Source organism: Bos indicus x Bos taurus, chromosome 7 (assembly GCF_003369695.1).
Source record: "Bos indicus x Bos taurus breed Angus x Brahman F1 hybrid chromosome 7, Bos_hybrid_MaternalHap_v2.0, whole genome shotgun sequence".
Classification (NCBI taxonomy): Eukaryota; Metazoa; Chordata; class Mammalia; order Artiodactyla; family Bovidae; genus Bos; species Bos indicus x Bos taurus.
In genome coordinates this window covers 59,193,667-59,215,484 of record NC_040082.1, presented here as the reverse complement: position 1 = coordinate 59,215,484, position 21,818 = coordinate 59,193,667, and the positions used below count along the sequence as shown (strand labels likewise).

Genomic DNA, 21,818 nt, shown 5'->3' with positions numbered 1-21,818 from the left:
ATTGAAGGGTCTGTGCATACTTGCTCAGTCGTGTCCGACTCTTTGCAACCCTGTGAACAATAGCCCACCAGTCTCCTCTGTCCATGGGGATTCTCCAGGCAAGAATACTGGAGTGGGTTGCCATGCCCTCCTCCAAGGGATCTTCCCAACCCAGGGGTCGAACTCAGGTCTCCCGCATTGCGAGCAGATTCTTAACCAGCTGAGCTACCAGGGAGGGTCATTAAAGGGTTTAGGCCATTTTAAGAAATAGGCCAAAGCAGAAGGAAGGGAATCCAAGGATTACTGCTTTAGGGATGTCGCAGGCTCCTTCCTGTCCATGCTATTGAACCCAAGTGGACCAGATGTGGCCCCTGACAGTTTGTCTTTACTGGCTAACTCTGGGGTTTCTAAATAAACTCCTTAATGGCTGTCAAGGTGCATCACTCTCATCTGCCCTTTCCTAGACTCTTTACTCAGCATAACCCATAAGTCTTATCTGGAGACTTAGACAAGGAGAAGAAGGGAAAGAAGTACCTTTTCCCTTTCACAGACTGATATCAAAGATACGCAGAGCACAGTTCAGACCTCTTATTCCCATGCTCGGCTAATGATGAGTGATGGCTGATTGGGAAAAGACTGAAAACCCAGCAGAGTCTCCACAGGTCATCTACTCCACTCTTCTGCCTCCACTGGAACTGCTATACTACAATGCTGCAGCAGCTCTGAAACTTTTTGGTCTCAGAACCCTTTACACTCTGAAAAATTATTACAGACTCAAAGAGCTCTTATTTATATATGTAGGCTTTGTATATTGATATTTTTGTCTATCAGTGTTTACTGTATCAGAAATTTAAACTGAGGAATTTTTTTTTTTCAGCCATACTGTGTGGCATGTGGGATCTTAGTTCCCTGACCAGAAATCAAACCTGTGCCCCCTGTATTTAAAGTGTGAGTCTTAACCACTGGACCGCCAGAGAGGTCCATAAACTGAGAATTTTTTTTAAATCTGTAATTTGATTTCATAAATGTGAACACTAGTTACATATTTTTTATGAAAAAATGTATCTTTCAAAACAAAAAGAATTTAATGAGAAGAGTGGAATTTTTAATGTCTGGCTTAATAAAGACAGATGGACTCTCTTATCTGCTTCCACATTCAGTCAATTGCAATATAGCGTTTTGGTTGAAGAATAGGAAGCAAGTTTGGACTCACACAGATATGAGTTGGAAAAGGGAAAAATATTTTAATGGCTTTTCCAGATAAGCTTAGTTATTTTCTTTAATACCACACCAAAATTAAATGACTGTTAGTTTTGTAAATGTTTAAAAGGTAACTATAAAGTTTTCATGCTCTGTTACATTAAAATCCATTGGTCTATCTTTGGATGGTTCTTTTATTCATTTATGGGTTTGCAACATCAAATATTGATCATTCGGGAAATATTGGTCCATTGAGTTATGAAGGACTTGGAAATACTGACACATTTAACAATATAATTTTAAAAAACCACATTTGTTAACATTATAATTATCTCTTCAGAAAAATCTTTATGTTTTGGGAAACAGTAAACCAATGGTTGTGGATACAATTTTTCAAAATCCTCATTTTTGCCCCAAAGCCTGAATTTTATAACTGGAAACAGATACTGTCAGCTGTTTCCTTTCAAGTGGCAGGCTCCAGAAAATGTCTGCCAAACACACAAGTCTGAATTACCAAAATTTATCTGTCAGTCACACTTTCAAGTAAAAATGGTATTACATGAAAAAGTGGTTAGTTCAGCTTTGCAACTGGAATAGTTGCCTAAGTGATTTTCCTTGAGGCAATCAATGTATCGTAGACAAGCAATGTATAGAAGTGCTTTATGTATATTTCCCATTTCCTCATGTAGAATGTTTAAAATATATATACTCAAGGGTTGAGTTTTAATAAAATTAATTTTACTACTCCATTAAGGATATTCATAGTAAACTTGCCTTTTTTCCCCTTTGAGTGCTGATTAGGGAAGACTACAGTAACTGCTAGTACAGTTTGATACCATTGCCTTGAATAGTGCTAAGGCACCAGCAGTTTGAACCCACCACTGCTTTTGTACTATCAGAAAGTCAACATGGTGAAATGTAGTATAGAATGATAATGGAAACAGTTTGACTCACAGCCCTGAAAAGGCTCTGGGGCCTCCAGGAGTCTATAAACCATACTATGAGAACTGGCAATATATGCATGTGTGTATGTATGGAAATATATGTAAAATAGTTATCTACTAAGTTGACATTTCTCTGAGTTAAATATAATTCCCTACATTTGACCTAAAAAAAGGTGCATTCTAAATTTTAACTAATTTGCTTTTCCCCCAAGTTTAATTTATTGGATAAGTAACATAACAACAATAAAGATATTTTAAATTAAAAAAAATCATCTACCAATTTCTATAGTTTAATTTTAAGGTAGTAATGGGAGTGCTTTTGGAAATCTTTTATTACAAAAGTATCGTATTCTCATCATAAACAAATTCAAACAATAAATGTACAAATATTTTTATTCAGAAGCAGAAATAATTGCACTTTTTCACTCAGCAGTTTACCATGAATATGGGATTACTCACAGGGATTAACTTGGTGGTCCAGTGGCTAACACTCCACACTCCCAATGCAGGGGGCCTGAGTTAAATCCCTGGCCAGGGAACTAGATCCCACATGCCATAACTAAGATCTGACATAGCCAAATAAATAAATGTATTTTTAAAATTTTTACAGATTTCACTCATTCTTATTAACAAATACATACTAAGTTATTTTATAGCCATACTGCAACTTATTTAGCCACTTTTTTTTTTTTTTAGCCACTTTCTTATTGACAGAGAAGCAGGATTTCAATGAATCAGTTCAGTTCAGTTCAGTCGCTCAGTCATGTCCGACTCTTTGTGACCCCATGAATCGCAGCATGCCAGGCCTCCCTGTCCATCACCAACTCCCGGAGTTCACTCAGACTCATCGAGCCCATGATCCAGCAGATGGACTCATGACGTCCATCGAGTCAGTGATGCCATCCAGCCATCTCATCCTCTGTCGTCCCCTTCTTCTCCTGCCCCCAATCCCTCCCAGCATCAGAGACTTTTCCATAGAGTCAACTCTTCGCATGAGGTGGCCAAAGTGCTGGAGTTTCAGCTTTAGCATCATTCTTTCCAAAGAATACCCAGCGCTGATCTCCTTCAGAATGGACTGGTTGAACCTCCTTGCAGTCCAAGGGACTCTCAAGAGTCTTCTCCAACACCACAGTTCAAAGGCATCAATTCTTCGGCACTCAGCTTTCTTCACAGTCCAACTCTCACATCCATACATGACTACTGGAAAAACCATAGCCTTGACTAGACAGACCTTTGTTGGCAAAGTAATGTCTCTACTTTTTAATATGCTGTCTAGATTGGTCATAATTTTCCTTCCAAGGAGCAAGCGTCTTTTAATTTCATTGCTGCAATCACCATCCACAGTGATTTTGGAGCCCAGAAAAATAAAGTCAGCCACTGTTTCCACTGTTTCCCCGTCTATTTGCCATGAAGTGATGGGACCAGATGCCATGATCTTCGTTTTCTGAATGTTGAGTTTTAAGCCAACTTTTTCACTCTCCTCTTTCACTTTCATCAAGAGGCTCTTTAGTTCCTCTTCACTTTCTGCCATAAGGGTGGTGTCATCTGCATAGCTGAGATTATTGATATTTCTCCTGGCAATCTTGATTTCAGCTTGCGTCTCCTCCAGCCCAGCATTTCTCATGATGTACTCTGCATATAAGTTAAATAAGCAGGGTGACAATATACAGCCTTGATGTACTCATTTTCCTATTTGGAACCAGTCTGTTGTTCCATGTCCAGTTCTAACTGTTGCTTCCTGACCTGCATATAGGTTTCTCAAGAGGCAGGTCAGGTGGTCTAGTATTTCCATCTCTTTCAGAATTTTCCACAGTTTATTATGATCCACACAGTCAAAGGCTTTGGCATAGTCAATAAAGCAGACATAGATGTTTTTCTGGAACTCTCTTGCTTTTTCAATGATCCAGCGGATGTTGGCAATTTGATCTCTGGTTCCTATGCCTTTTCTAAAACCAGCTTATACAAATATTTCTGAGCTCATATGTGAGTGTCTCTGTGCACTATACCCCTCAGAATTGGAAGTGGACTTGCTAATCAAGCAGTGTATGTACATTTAAAAATTTGAAGGCATTTCCAAACTGATTTCCCTAAAGACTGTATCAATCTACACACCTGATAAAGGTATATGAGAAAGCAACATAGGACTTTTAAGTGTAAAAAAACCTTCCCTGGTAGCTCAGACAGTAAAGAATCTGCCTGTAATGCAGAAGACCTGGGTTCAACCTCTGTGTCAGGAAGATCCCCTGAAGTAGGAAATGGCAACCCACATCAGTATTCTTGCTTGGAGAATCCCATGGACAGAGGTGACTGGTGGGCTATAGTCCATGGGGGTCACAGAGAGTTGGACATGACTGAGCGACTTTCACTTCACATGAGACAATCAGGGTCTGAATAGTGGTCTCACTATTTTTCTCCAGGGTATTTTTTTTTTTTTTTTTAATATTTCTGAATCCTTTGGTCACTCTTCAGGGATCCTAATACTCATCGAAAATCCCTACTAGATAGATCAATATTGCTGCTTTCTTAGGATTCTCTATTATGGCTCAATTTTGTATAAAAACCCTGCCAGATTATGGGCAGAGGCATTGGGACAATCAAGGGCTTTAGCCAAACCCCAGAGGCCACTGACAGGCTTGCCCACTTCTCAGACATTTGTCCCACATAACTCTTGTACTGATGAAGCAATCTTCTTCAACTGACAAACCTTTTGCATCTACTTATCTCTGCTGGAAAAGTTCAACTCTGGCTCTTTTCTTTTTGTCACTGGTGTGCCAATGCCAGGATTTAAGAGGGCTCTCTATGTGAGAAGTTTCATTGCAGAGTCCTGAACAGTTTTTCTTGTAGCTTCTGTGAATTTGTACCAGATGCATGTCTCAACTAGACTGTCCATAGGTATCTTTTCGGGGCCATAGCAGACACTATGCCACTTCTTTAGGGCAGAACATCTGGGAGGTGGCATTTGTAGCTGCCCTGCAGGTGAAAGCCATGCTGCGTCTCCTGATTTATGAGCCTGCCTTGATGAGCAAGGGGTGTGGTAAACTGAGTTCAGTTCAAACACTCCACAAGAGTCTCCAAGATCAGCCTTCGGAATGACTCAGTTCTCACGTGTAAGCCAAAATTCCTCCCCGAGCTGGAATCCTGGGCTTGCTGTCTTCTCACTTTGGTAAGCAACAATGTACCTCGGATTTTTATAGGAAACAGAGGGTTAGATAGATGGGGTCATATAGGAACCAGAGATTTTCCTGGAAGATACTGACCCTAATACCCATTTCTCCCGTTCCTCCTTTATTAAAAGGAGGAGTACTTATTAAAAAGACTAAAGGACTCCTTAAGAGCTCTTCTGATTCAAAACTGCTGATTTACTACATGCCAAAATTAGAGATACCAAGGGAATATTTCATGCAAAGATGGGCTCAATAAAGGACAGAAATGGTATGGACCTAACAGAAGCAGAAGATATTAAGAAGAGATGGCAAGAATACACAGAAGAACTGTACAAAAAAAGATCTTCACGACCCAGATAATCACAAAGGTGTGATCACTCACACTCACCTAGAGCCAGACATCCTGGAATGCGAAGTCAGGTGGGCCTTAGGAAGCATCACTACAAACAAAGCTAGTGGAGGCCATGGAATTCCAGTTGAGCTATTTCAAATTCTAAAAGATGATGCTGTGAAAGTGCTGCACTCAGTATGTTAGCAAATTTGGAAAACTCAGCAGTGGCCACAGGACTGGAAAAGGTCAGTTTTCATTCCAATCCCAAAGAAAGGTAATGCCAAAGAATGCTCAAACTACTGCAAAATTGCACTCATCTCACATGCTAGTAAAATAATGCTCAAAATTCTCCAAGCCAGGCTTCAGCAATATGTGAATGGTGAACTTTCAGATGTTCAAGCTGGTTTTAGAAAAGGCAGAGGAACCAAAGATTAAATTGCCAACATCCGCTGGATCATTGAAGAAGCAAGAGAGTTTCAGAAAAACATCTATTTCTGCTTTATTGACTTAAGCCTTTGACTGTGTGGATCACAATAAACTGTGGAAATTCTGAAAGAGATGGGAATACTAGACCACCTGACCTGCCTCTTGAGAAACCTGTATACAGGTCAAGAAGCAACAGTTAGAACTGGACATGGAACAACAGACTGGTTCCAAATAGGAAAATGAGTACATCAAGGCTGTATATTGTCACCCTGCTTATTTAACTTATATGTAGAGTACATCATGAGAAACACTGGGCTGGAAGAAGCACAAGCTGGAATCAAGACTGCCAGGAGAAATATCAATAATCTCAGCTATGCAGATGACACCACCCTTATGGCAGAAAGTGAAGAACTAAAGAGCCTCTTGATGAAAGTGAAAGAGGAGAGTGAAAAAGTTGGCTTAAAGCTCAGCATTCAGAAAACAAAGATCATGGCATCTGGTCCCATCACTTCATGGCAAATAGACGGGGAAACAGTGGAAACAGTGGCTGACTTTATTTTTCTGGGCTCCAAAATCACTGTGGATGGTGATTGCAGCAATGAAATTAAAAGACGCTTGCTCCTTGGAAGGAAAATTATGACCAATCTAGACAGCATATTAAAAAGTAGAGACATTACTTTGCCAACAAAAGTCCATCTAGTCAAGGCTATGGTTTTTCCAGTGGTCATGTATGAATGTGAGAGTTGGACTGTGAAGAAAGCTGAGTGCCGAAGAATTGATGCTTTTGAACTGTGGTGTTGGAGAAGACTCTTGAGAGTCCCTTGGACTGCAAGGAGATCCAACCAGTCCATCCTAAAGGAGATCAGTCCTCGGTGTTCATTGGAGGGACTGATGTTGAAGCTGAAACTCCAATACTTTGGCTACCTGATGCAAAGAGCTGACTCATTTGTAAAGACCCTGATGCTGGGAAGGATTGAGGGCAGAAGGAGACGGGGACGACAGAGGATGAAATGGTTGGATAGCATCACCGACACAATGGACATGGGTTTGGACGGACTCCAGGAGTTGGTGATGGACAGGGAGGCCTGGCGTGCTGCAGTTCATGGGGTTGCAAAGAGTTGGACACGACTGAGCAACTGAACTGAACTGAATGAGACCACTATGACTTGAAAAATAAGTTGATTCTTGCTGTGGGGGTTACTATTTAACTGTTCTCTCATCAGTTGCTACTTAACTATGCTCAAACCATGAGATTCCAAACTTTTGCCAGTCCTGGGACTTTCTAAAGTCTATGGAAGAAGGCTGTGGTACCATCCAAGAAGAGCTTCTAGAGAGGATGGATGTGGCTGCCCAAGCTGTAGGACACAAGCGGATGTTTGGAGTGGTTAGCCTCAGGTTCTCTAACTGTGGAACAGGAGAGGTAGGAGCTTCATTGTGATGCACATGGTAGGGTTCTGGGTTTCTCCAAGGCATCTATTGATTGCATTCTCTTTGAACCCTGTTCCTGTCAATGTACTTTACACCTGTGGACTAGTGCATCTCGGCTGAACCAGAACCCCTACATACTTGCTGGTTCTTATTCCTCAGTGTTATTCTTGATTTTCCCTTTGAATTAGTACTGAAGGATGGTGGGAAGCACACAGAATTGCTACTAGTAACATTTGCAGTATGTATGTATCTTTTAGTACAGGCAAAACCTAAAACATGTTCTCCAAGGACCCACCTCAGGGGTAAGTGACTTAACTTTCATTGCTAACCACATGACTTTTTGCAAAGAGATGTTTCTTTTGTGAAAAGCTACAACTTGACATCTTTTAAAAATTTGTTTCCAGTTATGGTAAAGACTACATCTGCTTCTGTTCAGTATATTTCTCTTGAGGGTTTCTTGCTGACTTACCATGCAATGTTCTATATTGGCTAAGTTCCTCACATTGCTTTCTGAAACAAACAGACTTCTTCATCTGAAAAAGAATCATTCCTGCTTAATTTTTCTAACACTGCCAATAAATATCCTATTTGATCAGTTACTTGACTCTATACCAAAAGTGATTTTTTTTACACTTTTTACACAATTTAACTTTATTAAATTTTTCCTGATCACTAGAGTAATATATTACTTATAGAAAATTTGAAAACATAAATAAAATAAATAAAAATCACCCATTATCCCACCATCCACAGATAATCTCTCTCCTGGTGTATGCGATTTTGATGTATGGGAATATTCTACTCATTTTAGTGTATTGGGATTACTACATACCCTTTGTTTTATAATTTTATCTTCTATTTAATATAATGTGAACTTCATTTTTAGTGACTATAGGATCAAATTGTATAGCCACATTCAGCTAACATCAATCAATTCCTGTTAGATATTTAGGTTTTATTTTTTTTTGCTATATATTTTGTGCCATGTCTGATTAACTCTTAAATTCCTAGAAGTCCAAGGAATAAGCATTTTCTAAAAGAAAAATTTATGAGAGTCGATCTTAAAATTCTCATCACAGAAAAAAACTAAAACTATGTAAGGTGACATTTGTTAACTAAACTTATTGTGATAATAATTTTGCAAATATATACATATATCAAATTGGGCTCAGCAATAAAGAATCCACCTGCAATGCAGGAGACAAAGGAGACACAGGTTCAATCCCTGGGTTAGGAAGATTCCCTGGAGGAGGACATGGCAACCCACTCCAGTACTCTTGCCTGGAGAATCCCATGGACAGAGGAGCCTGGCGGGCTATATTCCACAGGGTCACAAAGAGTCAGACACGACTGAAGCGACTAAGCATGCACGCATGCACATATATCAAATCATTATGTTGTATACCTTAAACTAATACAATTAGTGTCAAAAATTATATGTTAATTATATGTCAATAAAACTGGAAAAACTCAATAAAAACAAAATAAATGAATGTAAGTAATTAAAATTTAATTTAAAATGAAAACTTTAAATTTTGGAATAGTTTTAAAGAAAAGTTGCAAAGACAGTACAGAGTTCTCAAATAGCCCATCCTGTTTCCTCTGTGACTAACATCTTATATTAGTATGGTGCATTTGTCACAATTAATGAGGCAACACTGATATATTATTATTAGCTGGTTGACACATTATTATCAACTAAGGTCCATACTTTGTTCAGATTTCTTCCTTGTTTACCTCATATCCTTTTTCTGTTCCAGGATCCCATTCAGTATACCACATTACATTTAGTCATCATGTCTCCTTAGTGTCATTTTGACTGACATTTCTCAGACTACTTGCACATAATGTCAAGGATATATACTATCAACATGGTTCATAACTGTTGATGTTAGTCTTGATACCTGGCTGAAGTAGTGTTTGTCAGTTTTCTCTACTATAAAATTACTGTTCCCCCTCCCTTTTCCATACTGTACTCTTTAGAAGGATGTCACTAAGCACAACCTACACTTAAGGAGAAGGGAATGCTTCACCTCCTTGAGAGCAAGTAACTACATAAACTTGGAATTTTTCTACATGGAAGACTTATCTATTCTCTCCATTCATTTATTCAGTCATTTACTTATATTCATGTGAACTCATATTTATTTTATACTTTGGGTTATAATCCACTACTATTTATTTGCTCAAATTGTCCCAGCTTTGGCCATTGGGAATTCTTTCAGTTAGCTCCTGTATCTCTGAGATACCTTCATTATTTTGTGTATGATTAGTACTTTCTTACTTTCTGGCACTATGAGATGATCTAGGCTCATCTTGTATATTTCCTGCCCCAGTCCCAGAATCAGTCATTTCTCTAAGCATCCATGGTTCCTTTTATTGAAGCATGATATTAAAAACCAAGATCTGGGTATAAAGTGTGCATGTTGCTACTGGAATGTCATTTCTAGCTGACAGAGCAAGAAAAAAAGTGTGTATCTAACTTGTGTATATATAAATACCTACATATATTTCTACATGTATCTACCTGTAACTATATTAAACTGAGTTCATACTGATGTTTCCAACTCTGACAGCCATCACCTCACAGATCACTGTAGTCTATTCCGCTTGTTTATCTGCCATGTTCCACTCCAACAGTGAGAAAGTAGGCTCCTACCATCTGTTATCTATTTACATAATTGTTCAATTCCCGTACATATGCATAGTTGTTTCAAAACTGCTAATGTGTATCTCCATGGGAAACAACTTGATCAACAATAGTACAGTGCTTATGTGCTGTTTCTTTTGTTTTTAGTCTTAGAGCCACTCACCAGTCTTCTTTGTCCATGGGATTTTCCAGGCAAGAATACTGGAGTGGGTGGCCATTTCTTTCTCCAAGCGATCTTCCCCACCCCGGGATCGAATCCAGGTCTCCTGCACTGCAGGCAGATTCTTTATCAACTGAGCTACCAGGGAAGCTCAGCCCTACAGCCACCACTCATTTCCAAAGTTACATAGATCAGTATATTTTCCTCTGCTCCCTTCAGTGAGGTTGTTTCACACATCTGTGATACAATTAGATTCTTTAGTCATGGTCTGCATTCCATTCTGGGATCCCCTGGCCTACTAAATGATTAAAAAAATTTTTTCATATATTAAACGTCACTCTTTGTACTGTAATGTTCTATAGGTTTGTTAAATGAACACCATCATATAGAATACAATATCATAACAGAACTGTACCACTGTAAAAAACCCTCTGCTTCACTTATTCAACTCTTCCCCTACTTCGATCCCTGGCATATTGATCTGTTTACTATCTCCATACTTTTGCCTTTTCCAGAATATCATATAAGTAGAATCATACAGTATGTGGCCTTTTCAAACCGGTTTCTTTCACTTAGCAATTTGCATTTTAAATTCATCTTGGTCTGTGCATAGTTTGACAGCTCATTCCTTTTTATAGTATTCCACTGTATGGCTGTATCACAGTTTGCTTACCCGTGCATTTATTGAAGGACATCATGGTTGCTTCCAGAAACAATGATTATGAAGAAAGCTTCTATAAACATCTCCGTGAAGGATTTTACATGGATATAAGTTTTCAAATGAGTGTAAATACTTAATACTGCACTTGTAGATTGTAAGAAAGAGCATGTTTAGCATTGTAAGAACTTTCCAAACTCTTTTCCAGAATGGCTGTACCATTTTGCATTCTCAATCAGTAATGAATGAGAGTTCCTGTTGTTTTGCATCCTTATCAGCAATTGGTACAGTCAGTTCTTTTTTCCAGTAGTCATATATGGATGTGAGAGTTGGACCATAAAGAAGAATTGTGGTGCTAGAAAAGATTCTTGAGAGTCCCTTGAACTACAAGGAGATCAAACCAGTCGATCCTAAAGGAAATCAACCTTGATATATATTGGAAGGACTGATACTGAAGCTCCAATTCTTTGGACATCTGATGCAAAGAGCCAACTCATTGGAAAAGGCACTGATGCTGGGAAAAATTGAAGGCAAAAGGAGAGGGGGCAGCACGGGATGTGATGGTTAGATAGCATCATTGACTCAATGGACATAAATTTGAACAAACTCTGGGACACAATGAAGGACAGGGGAGCCTGGCGTGCTGCAGTCCATGGGGTTGCAAGGAGCTAGACATAACTTAGCAATTGAACAACAACAATAGGAGGAAATAAAAATTTAAAGAAAGGATCTTGATCCACAGTGCCACATTTCTCTTCAGAAAGTTTGTACTTATTTCTCTGAAGTAACTTGTTCCTAACTCTATTGTTCCCCACATTTCATCAGGCACCAAGTCATGCTGATTTTTATGCTTGTTGACAGTTCCATTCTCTCCATTCTGAAAGCCACTCCCCCGATTCAGGCTTTCATTACCTCACACTGGGACTAAACACAACAGCAAGACTGCTTGTTTCCTAGACTCCAGTACCTCCTTGTTACATATCCCAACCATACAATGCAGCCCAAACAAAACAAAACAAAAAGATGTAATCTCCCTGTGACAATTTTTATCTTGGTAACTTTTTCTTTTCAATAACTATGAAGTAAAATTTAAAGCCCTTAGTCCAGTATTCAACATTTCTTTAACCTAATTTCTCTTTAATCCTCTTTCTGATTTCCCTGCACTGACCAAATTAGTCTTTTAGCCATTCCTTTCCATTTGGAAGGCTTTACTTTTATTTTCCTTAGTTAGTTCCAAGTTCAAAATGATAATAATCAAAGCTTTTGCCTAAACTTAATGTATTTTGATTTCTCTTTTACTTTCTATCTACTCAATACTGCAAAATAGTTTATTCAGTTCAGTTCAGTTGCTCAGTCGTATCCAACTCTTTGTGACCCCAGGGACTGTAGCACACCAGGCTTCCCTGTATATCACCATCTCTCAGTGCTTGCTCAAACTCATGTCCATTGAGTCAGTGATGCCATCCAACCATCTCATCCTGTCGTCCCCTTCTCCTCCTGCCTTCAATCTTTCCCAGCATCAGGGTCTATTCCAAGGGGTCAGTTCTTTACATCAGATGGCCAGAGTATTGGAGTTTCAGCTTTAGCATCAGTCCTTCCAATGAATATTCAGGGTTGATTTCTTTTAAGATTGACTGGTTAGATCTCCTTGCAGTCCAAGGGACTCTCAAGAATCTTCTCCAACACTACAGTTCAAAAGCATCAATTCTTTGGTGCTCAGCTTTCTTTACAGTCCAACTCTCACATCCATACATGACTACTGGAAAAACCACAGCTTTGACTAGATGGGCCTTTGTCGGCAAAGTAATGTCTCTGTTTTTTAATATGCTGTCTAGGTTGGTCATAGCTTTTCTTCCAAGGAGCAAGCATCTTTTAATTTCATGGCTGCAGTCACCATCTGCAGTGATTTTGGAGCTCCCCAAAATAAAGTCTCTCACTGTTTCCATTGTTTCCCCATCTATTTGCCATGAAGTGATGAGATCGGATGCCATTATCTTAGTTTTCTGAATGCTGAGTTTTAAGCCAGCTTTTTCATCCTTCTCTTTCACTTTCATCAGAAGGCTCTTTAGTTCTTCTTTGCTTCCTGCCATAGGGGTGGTGTCATCTGCATATCTGAGGTTATTGATAATTCTCCTGGCAATCTTGATTCCAGCTTGTGCTTTATCCAGGAGTCAAATTTGCTTTTCTGTTGTTTAATACTATTCTCTATTATTCCCACTTGCATTTTACTACCTAATCTTAGTTAATATGTATATTCATCAGTGTAACTGAAAAGAGTTACTTTAAATCATCTGCTTCTTTTATGTTTTCTCTAAAGATTTGGCAAAGTACCATGTATAACAGGAATTAAATAAATGTGAGTTGAATGAATATGTGAAAAATTGCAAAAGTAATTTGAAATATTTTATTTGAATTTTTATTACACAAAAAATATATCTTCACTGTGGAAAAAAGAAAAGTCTAGAAAATATAAATATTCAAAAAAGAAAAAAATTTAAATCTCCATATAATTCCATTATCCAAAGATAATTACTATTAACAGCTTGGTTTTACATGTAACATATCATACTTTTTCCATACATGTATGATATTTGATTGGAAGTGATGACTATGCTTTGTAATATGGAATGTCTCTTAAGTTATGTACCTTTAAAATGTACCTCAAGGGGCTTCCCGAGTATCTTAGTAGTAAAGAATCTGCCTGCCAATGCAGGAGACACAGTTCCATCCCTGGTCTGGGAAAATCCCACATGCTGTAAGTAAGCCTATAGCCCACAACTATTGAGTCAGTGCCCTATGGCCCAGGAACCAAAACTCTTGGGTCCACATGCCACAATTACCGAAGCCTACAACCTTAAAGCTCATGTTCTGCAACAAGAGAAGCTATCACAATGAGAAGCTGATGCACTGCAACTAGAGAGTAGCCCCTGCCAATCACAACTAGAGAGAAGCCCATGAAACAACAAAGACCCAGTACAGCTAAAAATAAATATTTTTTAAAAAAGTATTTAAGAAAAAAGAGAACAAAAATTAACTATAAAAAATAAAGTGTACCTCAAAAGGTCAACTGGACACACAAAATTTCTTGGTCAAGGTGCATAGCATCACACACAGAAGTATACTAGTCACTTGAAGTAGACTTGGTATTTCTGATTCCCAGTTTAGAGACCCTCCCATCAAATCCTACTTTCACTCAACCCTACTGCATATTTTCCTTGACATGTTGTCCTTTATCCAGCAATTTAAGGATTATGGAATCATGACAGAATCCCAAGAAAGAAAATGGATATTAACTGTTTTCTCCTCTCTCCATCATTGAGAACTTCAGTGATTCTACCACAAGAGGTATTTATATACTTGATAGTTTTACAAGTTTGAAATACACACACACACACACACACACACACACACAAGTGTATTTAAGTGTATACATACATATACTTTTCCCATTTTGGGGTAGGCTCAGTAAATTTTCTGAATAATTTGGTATAATTTTCTTAGGCGGTGTGGTGGGTAGTCCAGCTGCAGGCATAGCTCATTATTTTTTAAAATATGCTTGATTCATACATCTTGCAGGTATATTCAGTTATGGCGTAAATAAGTGGTAGCTTTCGATTTAGTTGCAATTGTATGGTTTTTCAATTGAACAAAGTTGTGCCCAGAACTTCCTGGAGGATGGACAGTAGGTTAGAAAGTTAGGCATCAGTAGCATTGTTTTCGGAGAAGGCAATGGCACCCCACTCCAGTACTCTTGCCTGGAAAATCCCAGGGACGGGGGAGCCTGGTAGGCTGCAGTCCATGGGGTCGCTAAGAGTCGGACACGACTGAGCGACTTCACTTTCACTTTTCACTTTCATGCATTGGAGAAGGAAATGGCAACCCACTCCAGTGTTCTTGCCTGGAGAATCCCAGGGATGGGGGAGCCTGGTGGGCTGCCGTCTGTGGGGTCGTACAGAGTCGGACACGACTGAAGCGACTTAGCAGCAGCAGCAGCATTGTTTGGTTAAAAAAAAAGGGGTGTGGGGCTTCCCAAGGCTCAGTGGTAAAGAATCTGCCTGCTAATGCAGGAGACACGGTTCAACCCCTGATTTGGAAAGACTGCACATGCTGAGGAACAACTAAGACCATGAGTCACAACTTCTGAGCCCACTGCTGAAACTACTGAAGTCCAAAGGTCCTAGAGCCTATGCTCTGCAACAAGAGAAGCCACCACAATGAGAAGCTTGTGCACTAGCCTGTGCAACTAGAAAGTAGCCCCTGTTTGCCGCAGCTACAGAAAAGCCGGAGTAGCACAGCCAAAAATAAATAAAGTTATATTAAAAAAGGAAACAATCTAAATGTTCAACACTATATAGAACTGGATAAACACTAAATTATTGTATCCCTGGTTAACAGAATACTGTGAAGCAGTAAACAAGAATTTCAGAGATCATTATATATACTGGAATATATATATATATTCCAGTATATATAATGGAATATCTCTGGAATATATTAGGTGAACAAAACAAGATACAGAAGTGTGGATTGTAAGCTGCCATTTATGTTAAAAAGGGAAAAAATAGACATGTACATAATTGCTTATATAGGTATAAACACTTCTAGAAGGAGACTTAAAAATCTAATAACATGGTTTACTTACAAGAGGGGTTCTGGGTGTTTAGTGGATAAAGTAAAAGGACATCTTTCATTGCATTTTTAAAATTCTTTTTGAAATGTGAACTATGTGAATATATTACTCAGATTTTTTAATGTGAAATTACATGGTCTAATAAACTAACATAGTTGGAGAAACCAGAAGACAGTTTTAAATTAAATGTCTCCAACTGTTACGAAAAAGAGATCAAATACTGAAGCAACTTAGCAGCAGCAGCAGCATGCTAATTGTTGAAGTATTATATCAGTTTACCTGATTGATGAAGTTCTTCTGCCATTGAGTGTACCATGGAATCAATGTGATATAGTGGGAAGAACATGGGTTTTAGGAGCAGGCAGAAATAAATTCAAATCCTAGCCTTTTTCATTTTTTGGCCTTGGTGGGCCATATATCGGAGAAGGCAATGGCACCCCACTCCAGTACTCTTGCCTGGAAAATCCCATGGATGGCGGAGCCTGGTAGGCTGCAGTCCATGGGGTTGCTAAGAGTCGGACACGACTGAGCGATTTCCCTTTCCCTTTTCACTTTCCTGCATTGGAGAAGCAAATGGCAACCCACTCCAGTGTTCTTGCCTGGAGAATCCCAGGGATGGGGGAGCCTGGTGGGCTTCTGTCTATGGGGTCGCACAGAGTTGGACACAACTGAAGAGACTTAGCAGCAGCAGCAGGGCCATATATGGGATCCCAGTTCCCCAACCAGAGATTGAACTCCCACCCCCTGCAGTGGAAGTGCATAGTCCCAACTACTGGACCACCAGGGAAATCCCATTCAAATCTTAGCCTTTTAATATACTGGCTTTATATGTTTGGGTAAGCTATTTAACCTTTTTGGAGTTTCAATTTTCTTATCTGTAAAATGGGTGAAATCTTGATAGGGTTATTATAAAGGTTAAATGACATAACACCCAACAGGAACAAATTGGTTGGTTTACTTAGCCTTCTCTCCTTACATGGGTGAACTGAACTGAGATGAACTGATATGCAGAAATTAAATGTCCTGAGAAACTGCAAGTTGCATGGTAAAGTACTACATGTGTCTAAAGGCCCTGTATCTACAATTCAGTTGTCAATCTCATATTTCTTATGAGGAATAAATTCTTTTATTACCTCATAATTTAAAAAACCCTTGGGGGAATTCCCTGGTGGTCCAGTGGTTAGGACTCTGCACTCTCACTGCTGAGGGCCCAGGTTCATTCCCTGGCTGGGGAACTAAGATCCCACAAGCTGTGTGGTGTAGCAAATAAATAAATAAACAAAAGATGCAGTTTAAAAAAAAAAAAAAAACCCTTGGGCTATACAGTCTTCCCTTTTGCTTCTCTGTCTGAAAGATGATCAAAAGGAAGACAGTGCTTTGCAACACATTACAACTACACCTTAATAAATATTCCCACTGGTTTTCTGTGGGAAATATTTTATTCTAATGTTAATTTCCAACAAATATACTTTTAAGAGGGATATTGTACTCCACTACTTATTCAGAATTTGAAATATCAGTGTATCTTTTTTTTCCCAGTAGTAAATACCATCTTAATATATATCAAAACCAAGGTTACCCATTAAATCACATTAATACTTACTGATATTTTACCCTGAATAAGACTTTTTTTTTTTTGCTGCACAGCACAGGCTGTGGGATCTTAGTCCTCCTAAGGATCAAACCTGTACCCCCTACATTGGAAAGCAAAGTCTTAACCACTGGACCATCAGGGAAGTCCTGAGAATGACTTTATTTATTTATCAAATGTGTTACTTGATATGATGATTTTTCAATTAGTTTTCACATTTGTAAAACCACAAGAATTTTGCATATATGGAAATATTAAATTATATTTAATGTAGACTCTTTATAGCAGTCACCAAAATCTAGGAGACTGAGAGGTCCTAACTCGAATACTGACTGTCAAACTACTGACAAGTGTCTCTGGTACAGTTCTTGGTGAAACAAAGGTCATTGCTCAATCATATTTTCTCAGTTATACTCAGGATAAGTTGTTAGGAACTAAGTAGAGAGTGTATTTTTCTTTTTTAAATATACTGGGGGAAATGTATATATCCAGATTTTCTTTCTGTCAGTCCTTGAGATTCATTACATTTGTTTAAATGAATTTAAAGAGTTTGTTCAGGGAGCTTTATCAGAAATTATATTTGTATTAGTGGTAAGAATGACAAACAGTTCCTTTGTAGTGTTGCACCAGTCAATACCTGTTTTTGCCTAAGGATGTAGCCATACCAATTCTGGATAATCCAGCTTTGATGTGGGTTGGGCAGTGCTGGGTTTCTTTTGTTGGTGCTATTAATTTGAGTTGTGACCTAGTCACACATGCCTACTGAAGATATAATGTAATTAAGCTCCATAAATTCTAACTAAAGCCAGTGTACATGGCATTTTACATCAAAACAGTTTTCAAGAAAAGGTACTTTTCCCCCACTTTCTATGATGTACTATCTAGAAGGAATATTTACCTAAAATGTTCTGTTCATGGAAAATAGTCTCTTTTAGGCATGTGAAATGCCAAAGCAAGCATTTACCAAATGTTCACCATCTTCAAAAAGCTCTTTAAATAAATGTTTGGCAGAATTTATTTTAAAAGTCATTTTCAAAATAATTTTTTGGTAGAATTTTTAGATTCCAGTTCAAGGGAGGTGAAATTTTAAAAATTACACAATCAAGATATACAAAGCCCTTTGTTAAAGCTGCAAGAGAGTAGCCAATACCAAAGTTTTTGTTTTTAGCCAGTCTCTCATGGTTAAACTCATATGGACATTCTCTGGGTCAAAGAATATTCGCCATTCAAACTTTTAAAGCCCTCACTGACAAAGGCGATAGAGAAAGATAATAGAGGTAAAGAGAACGCTCCTTAAAGCTAAGGGTAGAAGACCCCCTTAGCTAGCCTTGTTTCGCATCAGAGACCTGACAAAAATTAGTTTGGCTGCCAGGGGTAGGTGGAGGACTCCGGAAAAGTGACTAAAAAAATGAGTCTTTGCTATAAGTTTGGCACTTTGCTAAGAACCTGAAGTTGTTACCAATTTATTCAAAACAACAAGTCAATCAGGGAGGTACTAATATTATCCGCATTTTGCATACGGACGAACTGAAAGTCACAGAGATTAAACAACTAACGCCGGGAGGTCACAACAGCAAGTAAGTGGCGGCACTAAAACTCGAAACTGCGCCAGAGCACGCACCCTGAACCATTGCGTTCTGCCCCGCGGTGTGATTCCGCACGCTGTCGCGGCCTTCCCACCCTCCTTCGTGGGACAGTTCCCAGTACTGAGGCATGGCGCTGTCCAGCCCTGAGGCCCGCCGCCTTCAACAGGCAAGAGAACGTAGCCCCGCGGGGCGACCCCGCCCGCAGGTTGTAGAACAGCCGCGCCCAGCCACGTCCAGGCAGGCAGGCTGGCCGAATCGCCTCCCGGCGGTCATCCTCAGCAGCCTCTTTGGTTCCCTCAGCTCGGCGGTCTAGGCTCCGCTCGGAAAGGCTGGTGGCACGCAGCCGGAACGTCCCCGCTCACTTGCCTGTCCTAATCCCCCACTCCCACCCAGAGACTGAAGCTGAGTTTACACAGCCTCACCTGTCCCAGAGGAGGCGACCTCTCTAGTGACTGACGCACCGCTTCTCCAACCAGGGATTGGCAGGAAGGTGGAGCCTAGCTGAGACTGATAGCTTCTTCCCTCCAATCCCCGTGCAGGAACTCTCCGCGCCTGGCGGAGAGCGACAGGTGGGAGCTGCGTTACCTCCTTGCCTCTTGCACACTTGACGTAAGAGCCTTACTAAGCCCTGGGTGAATTCACTCCAAATCTCACCAATTCTTGCAGGTCGTCACTGCAGCCGTCATTTTAATCAAGAGTGGAAATTCCCCAACCCTTTCCCGTCACCTCAGATGGGGGCGGGATGAATGGTATCCTTACTGACCAATTGTACCACGCGACGTCCTGTGACAAAGTGACCGACACTTTATGTCGCCAATGAAGTTTCCCATTGTCTGGGGTCACTGTGACTGACCACAAGGCCAACTAATCCACTTTAAGGTCGTGAGGCGATAGTCAGAGAGACTGGCCAATAGACATAGAAAAAGACCGGAAGTCGGCGCGTGGGGAATAGGAGGCGGGTGTTCGCAACCGCCTAGGCCTGCGCTGGTCAACGCAGCTTGAGGGCCTCGAGCCAGCGAACAGCGCGTGACGAAGAGCCTGAGCGACGGGTCACTTTGACCAATGATCTGCAGCCGCTGGGGAGCTGCAGCCAGTGGCGAGTGTGCGGGGCGGGAGGCAGCAGGTTAGGCAGTGAGAAGTTAGTGGCGCTGCTGGGACGGGGGGAAGGAGACGCTTCTTCCTCCTGCTGCTTCTCTCGTTCCCGGGATCGGCGGCGGCGGTGGCCGCGGCCGCGAGTGACTCGGCAGCGTCTCCGGCTCCGCGTGCGAACCATGCTGACCGACGGCGGAGGCGGCGGCACCTCCTTTGAGGAGGACTTGGACTCGGTGGCTCCGCGATCCGCCCCAGCCGGGGCCTCGGAGCCGCCTCCGCCGGGAGGGGTCGGGCTGGGAATCCGCACTGTGAGACTCTTCGGGGAGGCCGGGCCGGCTCCGGGAGTCGGTGGAGGCAGCAGCGGTGCAGGCGGAGGGGACGCGGCGCTGGATTTCAAGTTGGCGGCTGCTGTCCTGAGGACCGGGGGTGGAGGTGGTGCCTCTGGTAGCGACGAGGACGAGGTGTCCGAGGTACGGCTCTAGGACCCCTGCTTTCTACACAGCTTGAGACACGAATTCTCTCTGGGCCGGCGCAGGGCTCGGGCCACCCTCCCGCTGCCCAGATGGAGTCGTTCACTGTCAGCGATCGGCTCCCGGGCTGCAGTGGCGGCGGTGCGGGCCTAGTGCGCCCTCGGCTTACTCTTCGGCTCGAGTCGGACCGGTTCCCGTCACCATCCATACACCCACAATAGGGAGTCCTTTGGTCTCTGAGCTTCGCGCGGGAAGCGGGACTCCTCGGGCACCTCCCGCCCACCCCGCTTTGGAGACGAGGGTGGGGGCGGGGTCTTGCCAGAGTCCCTGCCCTTGGTACTGAGAGAGCGGGACAGAGAGAGGGTGAGGGTGAGAGACAGACAGAGAGGGCTGGCTTGCGTAAAGAACGTTGCCACTGTACTGTGTCTCTTCTCTGAGTTGAAGGATTGGGCATTATTTGCCTTATGCCTTACTTGTGTGCTAAAGGAGGGTTCTTAATTCCAGTTTGGTCTGAGACAGGTGAGTACTAAGGAGCTCTCTGCTTTTGCGCTGAAAAGTCACGTGGGTCCTTGCACCTGGGACTGTGTGAAGTTAGACAGGAAGAGAAGGTTCCAGTTCTCGTTTGGGCTTCGCAACAGCTGGATAGCTGAACTCTGGAGATTTTTAGGCTTGGAGAAGATGAGATCCTCTTTGGAAACCTTTTGCAGTGAGGGAAATTTGTTATCAGGACCTTCATTCCTTTCAGCTCTTAGGCGCATACTGGACATTTTTAGGTCTAGGCAACCTGGAATGGGAGGCATCAACTTTCGGGCTCTAGGGCTAAAGGAGATATTTTACGTTTGTACTTTCTCCCCCTGACTATGGCTTTGTTATAGTTCTGTCCTGTGGTGACTGTTGTTCTAAGAGCTCAGAGTATTCTATTTTGATTCTAAGGTGCCTGGTTCATCCCCTATGACCAATTATTTTAACCTCTGATCTTGGTCTTAAAGTACAGGGGCTTCTGTGTATGTACAGCTGTTCTGGCTGTTGTATTGAGAGGAATAAGGAGAAACTGTATTTATGGGTTGTAGAATACAATTAGTGCAGTCTTACCATTCTTGATCTGAACAGGAATTCTTTTAGTGTTTTCTAACCCCAGTATTTTGCTTGGAATAAACTTTGTGGGTTGTAAAGGAGACAGTTCCTTGAATGTCTCTGTCTTTTATTTTCACCAAAAGAGAAATAACTTCTAAGCCAAGGTGGTACAGGATTTTGAGTAGGCAGTTATGGAGAGTGTCTCTGGGGCACTTCCACTCCTGAGCTTGTGGAAGGCTTTCATTTAGACTTTGAATGAAAATTGATGAGAGATGAACCTAGAATATAGTTACTTTTTACCTAGGAAGTAAAGATTAGAGTCTGTTTTTCTTTGAAACTTGTTAGACTGAAAAAGTTTGCTTTGGTCTGAATGTGATAGAAGGATGATGTTCTTGATTTTCTGAACCATTTTTGCACAGTTGTCATTGATGAAGT

At 41.0% G+C, this 21,818-nt stretch overlaps 1 protein-coding gene, 1 long non-coding RNA gene and 1 other non-coding gene across 13 annotated transcripts in view; 2 read left to right on the top strand and 1 right to left on the bottom strand.

Annotated features, from left to right (window-relative positions):
* LOC113895278 overlaps positions 1 to 19,778 on the bottom strand; it is a 47,496-nt gene extending 27,718 nt beyond the window's left edge. The window contains exon 1 of the long non-coding RNA XR_003511804.1: positions 19,170 to 19,778. This is a non-coding gene — a long non-coding RNA (uncharacterized LOC113895278). The remainder of the gene's footprint in view (positions 1 to 19,169) is intronic.
* TRNAE-CUC lies at positions 16,733 to 16,805 on the top strand. The gene has a single exon. It is a non-coding gene; the product is annotated as a tRNA-Glu (tRNA).
* An 88-nt stretch (positions 19,779 to 19,866) lies between the features above and the next one.
* Positions 19,867 to 21,818, top strand: part of LOC113895271 (ankyrin repeat and KH domain-containing protein 1) — a 112,597-nt gene continuing 110,645 nt past the window's right edge. For 5 of the 11 annotated variants that reach the window (XM_027546267.1, XM_027546259.1, XM_027546258.1 and 2 more), the window contains exon 1: positions 19,879 to 20,309. In XM_027546267.1, the coding sequence (XP_027402068.1) occupies positions 20,019 to 20,309 (291 nt within the window). In that variant the 5' untranslated portion in view covers positions 19,879 to 20,018. Of the gene's footprint in view, positions 20,310 to 21,818 lie in introns of all 11 variants that reach the window. The other 6 variants (XM_027546262.1, XM_027546260.1, XM_027546265.1 and 3 more) reach the window with 4 other exon arrangements.